Source organism: Zonotrichia albicollis, chromosome 4 (assembly GCF_047830755.1).
Source record: "Zonotrichia albicollis isolate bZonAlb1 chromosome 4, bZonAlb1.hap1, whole genome shotgun sequence".
Classification (NCBI taxonomy): domain Eukaryota; kingdom Metazoa; phylum Chordata; class Aves; order Passeriformes; family Passerellidae; genus Zonotrichia; species Zonotrichia albicollis.
In genome coordinates, this window is record NC_133822.1 from 51,170,441 (window position 1) to 51,183,506 (window position 13,066).

The 13,066-nt window shown below is 42.6% G+C and overlaps 1 protein-coding gene across 2 annotated transcripts in view; it reads right to left on the reverse strand.

Annotated features, from left to right (window-relative positions):
* The window catches only part of TBC1D30 (TBC1 domain family member 30), a 52,786-nt gene extending 40,255 nt beyond the window's left edge, over window positions 1-12,531 (reverse strand). Inside the window, exons 1-2 of one of the 2 annotated variants that reach the window (XM_074539786.1) lie at window positions 12,138-12,531; window positions 9,641-9,805 (exon numbers count right to left, since the gene is read on the reverse strand). In XM_074539786.1, the coding sequence (XP_074395887.1) occupies window positions 9,641-9,805; window positions 12,138-12,393 (421 nt within the window). In that variant the 5' untranslated portion in view covers window positions 12,394-12,531. The remainder of the gene's footprint in view (window positions 1-9,640; window positions 9,806-12,137) is intronic. The other variant, XM_074539787.1, reaches the window with a different exon arrangement.
* Between the last annotated feature and the right edge of the window lie 535 nt (window positions 12,532-13,066).

Below are 13,066 nucleotides of genomic sequence, written 5' to 3' on the forward strand. Positions count from 1 at the left end.
TTTACTGCTCAGTAAATCAGATTCAGGTTATTAACAGCTTCAAGGAGAAAAACATTTTAAAAATCTGAGATTCACATTTAACTCTTCCTTCAGAGCTGCTCCAGTGCAGAATTATAAGCAGGATTATTGATCCAAACAGACTAAGTGCCACAGCCCACTTTTCTATCATCTTGTTTTTAAACACCAAGCTATCTCAAAGCTGCAGAAACATAGCTGCTGGCACTGCCTGATGCTCCATAAATCAGTCTATTCCTAGCACTAATTATCCCAAGCAGCTGTTATCCTCCATTTGATCTTCAGTATCCAGGAAATCTTTTCTTCAAAGGCTAATGTGACCAAAGAATGTTTAGCGTGTTGCAGTTGGAGATAAAATGCATCTGTGTTACTTAAAGGCCATAGATCCTGTTGGGTATTTTCACTGAAGCCCCATTAACCCTCCTATAAGATCACAATGTTTGGGGTTGGTTTTTTCATGGTTTTTTTGTTTGTTTGTTTGTTTTAGAAAAGAGCATTTCAGTAGGAAAAAGAACAGAATAGTTTCTTTTACAGAACTGTAACCCCCAGCAGAATAAAAGAAAGCAGTGCTCAGCTAGACAAGTGTGAAAGACTATGCATACAATTTAAGAGAACTTTTTCTCTCAGGCTGCTTCCACATCCAAAAGCTTGTCAGAAAAAGATTAGAGACTGAAATGATATGATATTACAGTTATGCAGCTCACACAGCCACCCCTGCTGTGAGCTTATACACACAAACCCTTACATCTTGATTGTCCAACATTTGGCACAGATGCTGTGGCTCACTACCAGCACGTATCAGAGCAGATCTACTATCAGCTCAGAACTGTAAAGATTTGTGAAATATGAATGTACCCAGGTGCATTTCTCACACATCACTGCTTCCCATGTGGCCTTTGGCACCATGGGTTGTGGAACAGCTTCCTTGCAAATTGCCAGCAGTTAGTGCAATGAACTGCTAGGTTATAGCCTGGATGCTGATAACATGCATCACACCAAAGCACACAAACACTTCAGCACACAGACCTGCAGGCTGAACCCTTTGCTCAGCTGGGCCCTGGGCCACTCCTGCGCCATGGCCAGCACTTGCCCTGCCCCAGGGCAGACATGCAGCTTCTGGGCTGCAGCAGGATGAGCTGCTTCACACTCTTCCTAAACCTACGTGGAAATTGGCACTTCATCTCATTTAATCACAACAATCCCTGGGTGACTGAATAAAAGCTTTTCCAGTTTTTCAGGGAGCTATTGGACTAACAAAACTTTACCATTGATCAGGTATGCATTTGAATAGCTGCAAATAAGCAGAGGAAACAGCAGTGGCTGCCAGTTATTTCTACTGCCATGACTGACTGACAGGGACTGTAGACAGAGAACAGGCTGTTCTGAGTTCGTTGTCTCCAAACAGCAGCATCCTTCCTCCAGCATGCCTCCTCAATTTGAGCTAATCAAATCCCACCTCCCTAAGTCACTGCAGTACCAGAGGAATAAGAGATCACTGGCCGAAGAATCACTTTTTCCAGGCAAATTAGTATAGAAATACTACAAGTATTGCTTGATAAGCAATCCAAAAAGCTCCACACACAATAATCTGTTGCATTAATCCCTATTTCTAATACTCAGGAAGTATTTTATATAACAAGCACTCTCTAATACATCAACTTCTCATGGCACAGCTGTTATGAAAAGTGAAATTCAGTGGAGTCAAAATTCTACATGCATTACAAAGCTAATCCTGTGAGGTTAGCTGTGACTTTGCAACAGCAACAGGATTGCTGTTATACAGAAAAATATGGAGCAGCAGCTAAGCAGCCAGCCTCCAAGTTTGTATGCATTCCCAAAATAAACACAACCTCTGGTGTAGCACTAACTCAACCAATTTCATTGCTGTCACAGCTGCTAGGACACTGACAAAGGACAGTTACAACATCCTACACCAAATGCTACAGGACAGTGATCTGTACATCCCTATACCAAACAATCTGCATTTTCTGTTGCAAACTGGGCCTAGATTAAGCAGCCAGATTATTGCTTACAGAATGATTTACTGAATTTACTGTTCAGTTCCATGATAAACAATGAAATATTTATTCTGCAAAATATTTTTCTATGTTGTAACCACATCCAGCTGTTACTATCCCATCAAGTATCAACATCATTAAAAAAAATACTGCTGAACTATTTGTTAGGGAGGGAGGGAGGAAAGAAAGAGAACTATTTGTAGTTAGATAATCAGTGGCTGATTCTCTCACCATCTCAGCTGGCCATTCCAGGGTGCACATTTCATTTTAGAGGCCAACTACAGGACACACCTACACAACACACCTCAAACAGGCCAATTTAGCCCCACTACACCTTCACCCCAGATGTCTGCCACCTCCCAGGGCAAGCACTCAAAGTGGGGTGGGATGGAAGGCTGCAGGAGCATGGCTATTCATCTCACAGGGCCCACAGCTTGTACAGAAGGGGGACAGCACAGGTTGAGCAGGGTCTCCCAGGTCTCACCACACTGCTGTGGGTGAAGGGTATGTCTCAGAGCAGCCACCTGCTTCTGTGTGAAGCACATCTGGGGACAAGTCTGATGCTCAACAGGCAGAAGTGAACAGGCAACTGTAGGCTCTCTTCTCAGAGACAAGTGCCCTGAGGTCAGCTGCTCATTTTCCTCAGCTTCCACCCAGCCCTGAACCCCTGGCATCTCCCTTTCTAAGGAAAATCTCACCCCTCCAGACACAGCAGCTCACTGAAGTGGAAAATGACTGGCAGCAGTGAGCCAGAAGGCAGCACCTTCCGCAAGGACATAATGATCTCTTAGTCAGCAGGCTCCACACAGTCCCCAGGATTTTCCCAGCAGCAGAGACCCCAGCTCTGAATGCAGCCAATTCCCTAATAACAGTAGCACTAGAATGACACTTAAAGGAAAAAAGTGCCAGTCAGGTGAAGCCTTATCCCCTGTGCTGATACTGAGCACAGCCCAGAGTCACTTGAAACAGACTCCCAGGGCTTTTAACAAAGGCAGTCTTACCTCTATCTCCTGACACTAGTCAAAGCAGCCACCAGGAGAGTTTGCTTAGTTAAATCCTGAAGAATATAGCTGAAGGAGCCCATGACAAAAGCCAATTTCAATAATTGCTCAAATTTTAGCCAATTATGAGATGGTATTTTTTCTGAGGAAGCTGGGAGGTCCTTTTAGTAGACATAAGATACTTCAGCGGTGAGAGTTAGGGACAAAGCAGTTAGGAAAGTATGTGACACAGAAAAGTAAAGATTCATATAATGTTCCCCTACAGACTCAGAAGGAAAACATATGGCTTAGGAATGCATGTGGGCTCCTCAGCTCCCTAAGCAGCCTGGCAATCCCAGTGCTGAGCAGCCAGGGAGTGAGCTGCAGGATGTTCTCAGGAGGATCTCTGTAATATAGTTGGTTGAAACCAACTTTAATGGAAAGGTCTCACATAAAATATCAGTCTGTGGAAAGCAAAGTCCTTCACAGCAAAATGTCATCTTTGACAAAAATAGATTTCCAAATGCTAAAAGCATGATTTTTACTCTTTTTAGGATTAAACATTTTATCATCTTATTTAAAAATAGCTCGTTACATAATATGAAATGAAAAAGGCATCTGAACAAAGCATTTTAGTTTGAAATGCAAACTTTCAGAATTTTGCTTCATAAGCAATTGACTCCTGTGAGTGGGTGTTTTATTTCATGCTGGAACAAGATATTTTAGTTGCTGTATCCTTAAAGCAGAATTTGCCTCAAAAGTGAGGATTCCATGTTCTGTAACACCCCAAGCACTTAGTTCTTGCCACCTTTTGAATCTGATGTTCTGCAGTGACATAGATCACAAGAACTTCTCAGTTGGTATATGACCAAATTAGACAGCAAATCTAGCCTCTTTCTTTCAAGGAAAAAAAGAAAGAAAAAAATTATCTTTTCAACACCAGAAAAGTAAAGAAACTTTACTTCACCTTAGGAGTGAAGAAACTGAAATTAGGCTCAAAGTGGCCTCTGAAAGGTATCAAATCTGCACAATCACACAATTTGCCAGGTTTGTAAGGAAACTGACTGCACAGTTTGCCAATTTAGAATTGACATTACAGCTTCGTTTTTACAGCAAGAGAAGATGGCAGTCAGTTTAAGTATTTTTAATTAGTCCGACAAGGGCTTCTGTTGACTCACACACCAGTCAGCATTCTGGGGCTAGCACAGCTCATCCTGAAGAGGTGCCTGGAGACATTGCTGTGGGGCCATCTCTCCGCCTATGACGGGGTTACCAATGTTACTGAGCATCAAGTGATCAAAGACATCAAAATTCATTTTGTGCAAGATCACCCTCTGTGTTCACATCCCCTCAGCAGCACAATTGCACTTTCAATCTGGGCACTACATTGATTGCTCTCTAGAAGAATATCCTGTGAGAGGGATGGGACACAGTGCTACACCAGAACTTGACTGACTTGCTCCTCTGTTAAAGTACTCCCCAAGTCCCAGCATCCCAGCTGTGCTGCTCAAACACCAGTTCCAAGATGATATTCTCATCAAAAGAAAGTAACCACGGAATTCACTGCCTAAAAACTCCTCAGGGTTATTCTGTTAGTGATTAGTTGTCAGTCTGTGCTCCACACAGCTGTTATTATGTTTGACAACACTCAAGCTCTCTCCTACTCTAACAGATACTCAAAACACACAATCTAATTTATATTAGCAAATACTAAACATGACACACACCTGCTTATTGAAACATTTCTTAATGCCCTGATGCACAGCAATGAATGTTGCAGAAAGTTTGCAGTTCTTCTCCTCCAAGCCTAATGTTAAAAGAAAAGTAATCCTTCTCAGCCCAGGCTCCAATTGCAATTGAATAAGCGTTCAGATTTTCCAGAATGAAGTATCTTAGTCAAATGGCACTTAATACTATATTCATCACTATAGGTGGCTCTTTTGAAGGGCTGTTTTGCAATATTTTCAAAAATTACACAATTTATTCATAATTCTGGGTAACAGTGAACAAGTCAGTTAAGAGCACACTTAGGTCCAAAGCCATTTTGCCTTGTACATGCCCATCCCAAGGGAGCAGCAAGTCAACTTCACCATCCAGATCAAAAGAACTGCTGCCCAGTGGCCCAGTGCAGCTGGTGGAGCAAGCCCAACTTCCATCCCCACTGAGCCAAGCTCCAGCATCACTAAATACAGGTTATCTCCTTTCCTAACTGCTCCATTACCTCACTCTTGGCAAACCAGCACACGACACAGAATGGATCAGAAAATCCTTGCTAACCAGTGCCCAGCCCACCTCTACTAAACTGCCACAGCAGCAATATTCACTGAGCAATTCAAGGCTTCCTAAGAAATAAAAAAATTAAACCAGAGTATGTGGGGTGTTCCAGGTTAAAGCATATTTATACAACTGCAACAGTACATCAAACTACAGGGAAGTGAGTGGGAAGAGACAGATGAGCCACAGGCAAAATTCAATATGCATGAATTATTACATCAGTAATAATGCAATTAATGTAATTAATATGTACATCAGTACTTGTCCCATGTTGCAAGACATCTGATCCAGGGTGAAATCACTCACCAAATCCCAGAATATCAGCTTGGAAGGGACCTCAGGGATCATCAACTTTTCTCAACAAAAGCATGGTCTAGGCAAAATGGTCCAGCATCCTGTCCAGCCAAATCTTAAAAGCATCCAACATGGAGGAATCCACCACTTTCCTGGGGAGATTATTTCAGTGGCTCATCATTTTCATCATGAAAAATTTTCGTCTCCTCCAAGAACCTTATCAAGTTCAAGTTCAATCAACTCAGTATTAGCTGCCACCACACTATATTGTGTTAAAGTTGTTCTTACACCTTTAACCAAACTTTTATCCTATGAACTAAAAATTGTGAATTTGTGGCTTGGTTTTGTAACCGTGTTGAGGGAAGAGGAGGGATAGAGAAAATGGGCAAGTAGATAATTAGTACATACAGGAAAAAGACAAGGAAGAACAGCTGAAAGGGACCAAGGAATACTGTGAAGAAAGCTCAAGGACAGAGAGTAGTCTGGGTAGACACTGCAAGATAGACAAGATGCAGGGATGGGGAAATGGGACAGTGCTGAAAAATTCAATATTTAAAGCTTGGGTCATGTGAGAAAAGCTAATAAAGCATTTGGCAGGGAAAAAAATAAGATGGGACAGGACACAGAACTGCAGTAGGACTGAGAGAAGGGAATGAGAAGACAAAAACCAGAAATTTAATCAAGATGTATGACTACTTTTGCATGTCTAAGGTGCACTTTTCCAGCTACACATGGTAATGGGATCTTGCTCAGTTGGCTCCTAATCTTGCAACGTGCAAATAACATCAGGCAACTCTTTCCCAGTTTCCTCTGTGCTCCATACCCTGTGAGAAAAGTTAATGCTGTAGAGACAGTAACTTGTTCTAGTTAATGCTATAGAGACAGTAACTTGTTCTCGGAAACTGAGTAGACTTCACAGCCCAGCCTTCCACCAGGAAACTGTTCGTGCTCAGGGGACAAATCTGTGCCCAGATGATGCCAGTTCATGCTCCCTTTCTGTCCAGTTAACACTCTGAGGCATAACCCACTGAATTTCTGGAGTTGGATTCCAAAACATTGAGTTCATTTAGTCAGGAGCTGCTGAATAGCTTTGACAACCATGTGAGAATGAATGATCTCAGTTATAAGTAAAAAGCTATTTGTCACTGTTTTCCATCTATTTCATATAAGAAAACTAATATTTCCTTTGTGAGTAACATTTATTTGACTGGATGCTAAACTTTTTCATCCAATTCTTGCCTGATCACATTTGTAAAGCACTTCCCTTCACGTTTAAGGAAGGTTGATGGCTTTTGTACCCTTATGAAAACCAGAGATACACCTCTAGTTCTGCACAAAATAAAACGTTCTGTCTCCCTCTACTGGCACTGCATTAAATCAAACCAGAAAAAGAAAAACTAGAAAGTAAATGTTTATTTTTATCTTAGAAAATTCTATGCAGAAGCAATGCTCCAATAACAGAAGATTAATACTTTAATCATAGCTTCTAAACAAGTATTACAAAAAAGAATACTAAGGATCTTTCTGAACACAGCATGAGGCCCATTTAGAAGTATTATAGTTACTATATACACAGCACCACCATAGCAACACAGCTATGACAGAGAAATTATTTATATCTTTGGGAAATTTTCTACTAAAACTATTTCTTCATTAAAAATACACTAGAATATAAATGAACTTTCTGTTTCTGTAACTTCAGCTTAGTTTATATTGAATCAAATTTAATTCCTGCTTCCTTCCAGCCAGACTGACTTGAAATCAAGTGGGATCCTTTAATTCCTAAATAAATTATAGATAGTACATGGTTTTGGTTTGGGTTGTTTGTTTGTTGGCTTTTGGGTTTGTTTTGATTAAAACCAATCACAATTCGTGATTGCAAACCAACTTCTGGTTTGCAATTTGATCAGTCAAAATATATTTAGTAATGAAAGCAAGCTGTCACTATATAAAATACAAGAGATGTCTTTCACATACTCTTTAGATGACAGCTGCAAAACCTCATTGTTTTTTACTGAATTCTGCTTTTCTCAAATGACTAAGTGTATAAAGCACTCTGCTTGTTTCTAATATGGACTTGAAATATTTCATAGTGCTTCCAGAGAAACATATATCTTTTCTTACCCCAAATAAGTCAAAATCACAAGAGTAAGAGAAAGAAGTGCCATGTCTGCCATGAGGCCATCACTATGATTTCTTTCTTACTAATTTCCTTCATTGGAGAATTTATTTAAATTTAGGTTTAAAAAGCATTATTAAAACGAAACACTTCATTTATATATCTTACAAACTAGAAGTACTACACAGTGTACTGATTTTGTCATATATTCTATAGAACAATTTATCATTCCTTTAACAGAGCCATGAACATCCATGTGTCCAACCAAAATGCACTTCACTCTGCAGTGACTTTTATTTTCCATGGTAATACCTTTTTGAATGCAAGACAAGCATCACCTGCTAAGGACAAGGGTCAGCAGCATAATGAGAAACACAGTAAGTTATGAAGACGTCCCTGGCAACTGTTCCCCCACATTTCCCCTACTCACTCTGGGGTTCAAGTGCTGCAGGCACTGTGCTGGCTATTGTATTGTATTGGCTCTGAAGCACAAGCAAGTCAGCAATGTGGGCTCCCAAAGCTCCCAAAGCTGTCAGGGGCCAGGCCAGCAGAGACCAAGAGCCAGCACAGGTCTAAGACTGAGGAGTCAATGGCTCCCTGTATGAGCTGCAAAACTCACAGATCCTCAGCTTTCAGACACTGAACACGGTTTTGAGCACAAAGTTTTTGAAACAGTTTTTTTCTATCTGTAGAATCAGATTACAGCATCACAAAAATCATGCCAGAGAACAAGAGATCAAATTTATCAGCCCTGTAATTTCTGAACTAACTGAAATTACCACTAGGAGTTAATTTGTCAAGCAGTAATCAAAAAGGGTTAGACAGAATTTCCATATTTTCATGACACAGTACTTGTTTGCAATTGGTCTGTATAGATTGCTTAATGGTAGCATTCAAAGAGCTGAATGTGAACTTAAGGTTAATTGAAAAGTACAGTTGTACTTCTACACAGAGATTCCACTATGTGGGGAAAAAAGCATTCAGAATTTACAATCAAATCCTCTAAATATGTAGTGGATTCAAGTAGTCTCATTTAAAAGGAGACTATAGTATATGCTTCCATACTGGTGGCATGGAGGCCTTGGTTATCAAGCTGATGTTAAGAAAGGAGTTTTTGAGAAGAAATATGCCTACACAGTAGATGACAGCCAAAAACTTTCATGCCAGGTTTAAGTAAAACAAAGGAATGCTTTTAAATGCTTAAAAATTAAGTTTCACATTAATACACAAGCTCTGACCTTGACTACATCAGCACATGCCACTACAGTAAAATTGTTTCAACAAAGTCTTTACATGCACCTCAAAGTTCCTACAGACATTTTTATGAAAAGACCATGCTTTATTTACTGTACCTGAACATTTCTGTAACTGTCATGCTGCATGTTAATGAAAAAATAAGATGGAAATTAGGTTATTTTCACACGTCCTTTCCAAAGGCATAATTTCTATTTATTCTTACATATGACATTACATGAAGTTTTACTTTAGAAGAACTATCAAAAAGCACTTCAATCTATCTTAAGATGACAATTTTGCCAAGTCAAATAAAAAGGTTTTACTGTGCAGGAAAAAAAGGCTAAACAATTAAAGAACATTATTTCTTCTCTTTCCCACACAATGTTTCAAAAACCCCCAAAACACTGATGCTGATAAAAGGCTTTGAGGGAAGTAGGTTTGTTTTTACTAATACTCTTCACCTTAGATCAACTTGGTAGAAAAGAGTTACAAAGAATTAACAGCTGAGGCTACAGCAGCTTACCCAGCTGAGCTAGCTGCACTTTGTCTGTTTCCAGGTAAAACTGACATCATTAGGAGTCAGTCCTAACTAAGGAATAGCACAGCCTGGCCTCTTGACTTTAAATAAAGTGTGAGGGCTTAAATGAAACACTGTGCACATTAATGAAACAAACTATTTACACAAGTACACAGAGAGTACTTACAGCGTTTCTGGGAAACTGCCTGTAAACAAGCTGTGACAATGTCGCAGTTCTTCTGGACCTTTTGTACAAGCCTGTCCTTCTGCTTCAGGAGACGGAGCAACTTTGCTGATTGAACAGAAATTCTGTAATTCAGTTCTCGTTTTATAGTTGTTAATTCATCAACATCTGCCAACAAGCAGAGAAAACAACTTCAGTGCATGCCAAAAGATTCACAAGCAGCTTATTGTAGTTGACACGCAAAGGCACTTGCCCCACAGACATTTACAAACACAAGCTTTCTATAAATGACAAGTTCTATTGACTGGGGTAATTCCCAGTTATAAACACTTTCAGAATCTGAGCCAGTGTCTTTAATTTTCTTTTAAACAAAAGTACTTCAATTTATTGCCCAGAGTATGAATCTTAACAACCATACTGTTACAAACTTCTAGGAACGTGACAGATACAGATAGAATATATCAATGAGTGCAACTAGGGGATACATTTTAAATACAGTACCTTCCAGAAGCTGCCTGGACAAGATATACATTTGTAACAGACAAGGGAACATGTTCAAGAAGCTGCCTGCAGAGCTACAAATGCAACTCCAGGATAAGCTCTAAGTGGGAAATTCTTTCCACTAAGATGCAGCTAGATGACTTCTGCATGGCCTCAGTTATCCCCATGGGCCAGTTATAGCGCCAGCAGACCCCTTCAGTTCATCCAAATGTCTCAGCTTACTTCCAATATTCCTGTTGTCCCCCCTGAGGTGAGCTTCAGGACCAGAAAAGGGAGTTGTTGGGGAGATGTCTTAAGTCCATTCATTTTTCAGAGTCCTCTGCTCTGTTCTCAGATGCTCCCCCCACAAGTGGAATCCTGGGTCTTGCCTATCACACGCTGACCTCTCCAGCTCCTCCCTGCAACAGCCTGGCACAGCTTGCACCAGCATCTACACAGCTGCCTGCTCCCTGCAGATAACTTTACAAACTATCACTTTCAGCGCAACTCCTGTCCCTTGACGCCAGAAATAAAATCAATCAAAAAAAATCCATTCTTCAGTAACTTGATCTAATCAGAAAAATATATACCCATCCAAAAAAAGCTACTGTCAGTGGGATGGTAAACAGCTCAGCTCATGTGGCAAAGCTGTTTCAATAATTCTGGAGAGCTTAAAGAAAAGGAAAAATTAGGCTGAAATGACCATCAACCATAGGCTAGTGAAAAGTAGGATTGCAAGGATGAAGGAGCCACTGAAAACAATTACTGAATTTTATAGTCACTACACTGTTTCAGTACCTGCTGCTCAGATACAATTCCCAACCACCTGTGCCAGGCAATGTAATTTAAACTAGATATATGGATTTGAAAGAAAAAAAAAACCACAGAAAAAAAAGTTGCATTTGTACTAACTAATTTATACAGCCACCACCAGAGTTGTCTGGTGAGTTTTACTCTTTTCCACTTGTGCCACTTAGCTGTGCCTCTTAAAAAACAGTAACTTGGCAGCAAAACTAATGAGTTGAAACACCACAAAAAATATTTCTGAACAAGAAAATTTCCTGTTGAGTTGCAGGTTGCCAAAGGACACACAGAAGAACTTGAGCTACATCCTAGTAACATCAGAAGGCGTGTCATCTCATTAAGAAGCCAAACACGGAAGCAGATAGCTGTTTGTCCAGCTCTGAAAAAAAAGGCATATTTAGTCACCTCTTGGGTTTTTTCCTCATCAAAAGCAAAAGTGATTAAACATCAGGAGACAAGAAGCCTTTGTTCTCTTTTCCTCTTCATTGGATCAGCTTGGAGTTGCCCATCTCAGTCTTTCACAAACATGCACTGCTGAGACTACCTAACTTTCAGAAGAATTCTTTAAAAAATTCATTTAGATTCTGATTGACTCCAGCATTTACATTCTTCATTACACTCCTTTTTTATTTTTCAGAAGACATGCCGACCTCCAAATAAATTTACAGTTCTCCAGTTTAGTCTATGTCCAGTAGAACTAAAACGCTCTGAGAAAAACTCTTATGATACTGTGTGTAGCATCTCTTCTAGATTCAGAAAATAAGAACTGAGAAAGAAAGAGAAAGAAAGAGAAAGAAAGAGAAAGAAAGAGAAAGAAAGAGAAAGAAAGAGAAAGAAAGAGAAAGAAAGAGAAAGAAAAGAATCTGGACATTTATTAATTACTATAGGTGAGGAAAAGCACCAAACTCGCAGAAACACAAAAGCTTAGGCAGTCTGCCACAGGAACTAGTAGCAAACGACCCTAATTCGGCTCCTAGGGCACCTGAAACAAAAGAGGGGCAAACAGCATAGGAGGCCCTAGTCTAAAGGAGCTCTCAGCTAACAGCCCGTGGGAAGCCTCTGGTAGCCACGGCCATGCAGAAAGCCGGGAAATGGACATATATATACACACATAGACACGTGCGGCATGCATGGAGGGCATCTTCGGGCAGGACAGCCTGGCAGGCCCAGAGGAAAAGCGAGGCGCAGGGGCAGCTCCGGCCCCGGCGGGCTGTACCTTTCAGCCGCAGGTACTTGACCTGGCGCTGCCGCTGCTGCAGCTCCCGGAGGCCGCGGGAGCGGGCGCTGCCCGAGGGCACGGCCGCCTCGGCGGCGCTGTACAGCTCGGTCAACAGCCCGCTCACCAGCGACGAGGTGCGGCTGGACCGGCCGCAGCCGGGACCCGCCTCGTCCTCCTCCTCCTCCTCTTCCTCGGCCAGGCTGTCGGCGCTGCTGCCCGCCCTGCCGCCCACGCCGGCCTCCGCCGCATCCATCTTCCACGCCGCCGCCGCCGGGTTCCGGGCTCGGCGCGTCCCACGGTCACACGCCGGGGAGGGGCGGACAGGGGAAGGGGAAGCGGCCCGGAGAGCCCAGGCGGCGCGGCGCCCGGCTCCGCTCCCTCCCCGCGCACCGTGGTAGCGGCCGGGGCGGGGGCGCTGCACCTGCCGAGGGGCGGGGACCGCGCTCCGCCTCGGGGCGGCGACACCGGGCGCGGTGACACCGGGTGCGGTGACACCGGGTGCGGTACCCGTGCACCGTGCGGCTGCCGCGGAGCTCACCGCCGTCCTGCCGGCAGTTCTGCTCCTGCTCCCCCACTGGAGGGGCGGCCCGGTTTTGGCAGTAATTCAGTACCTGCGCTGCGGCCGGTCCCCGCGACACCGCCTGCAACCCGGAGCGGATGGCAGGGTCCGCACGGCCCCCAGAGCCGGGCTCTAGCTGCGGCACCGGTGGCGGTGCAGGGAGGCCCGGCCACACGCGTAACAGCGGCGACTAATTCAGGTCAGGAATGGGCAGAATAACAGAATGAGTAAGGTTGAGTGCTCCAACCTCCCTGCTCAGGCAGGGTTATCCCAGAGCACATTGCACAGGACTGTGTCCTGCCAGTTCCTTAGTGTCTGCAGTGAGCGAGACTCTACAACCTCTCTGGGCAACCTGTTTCAGTGCACA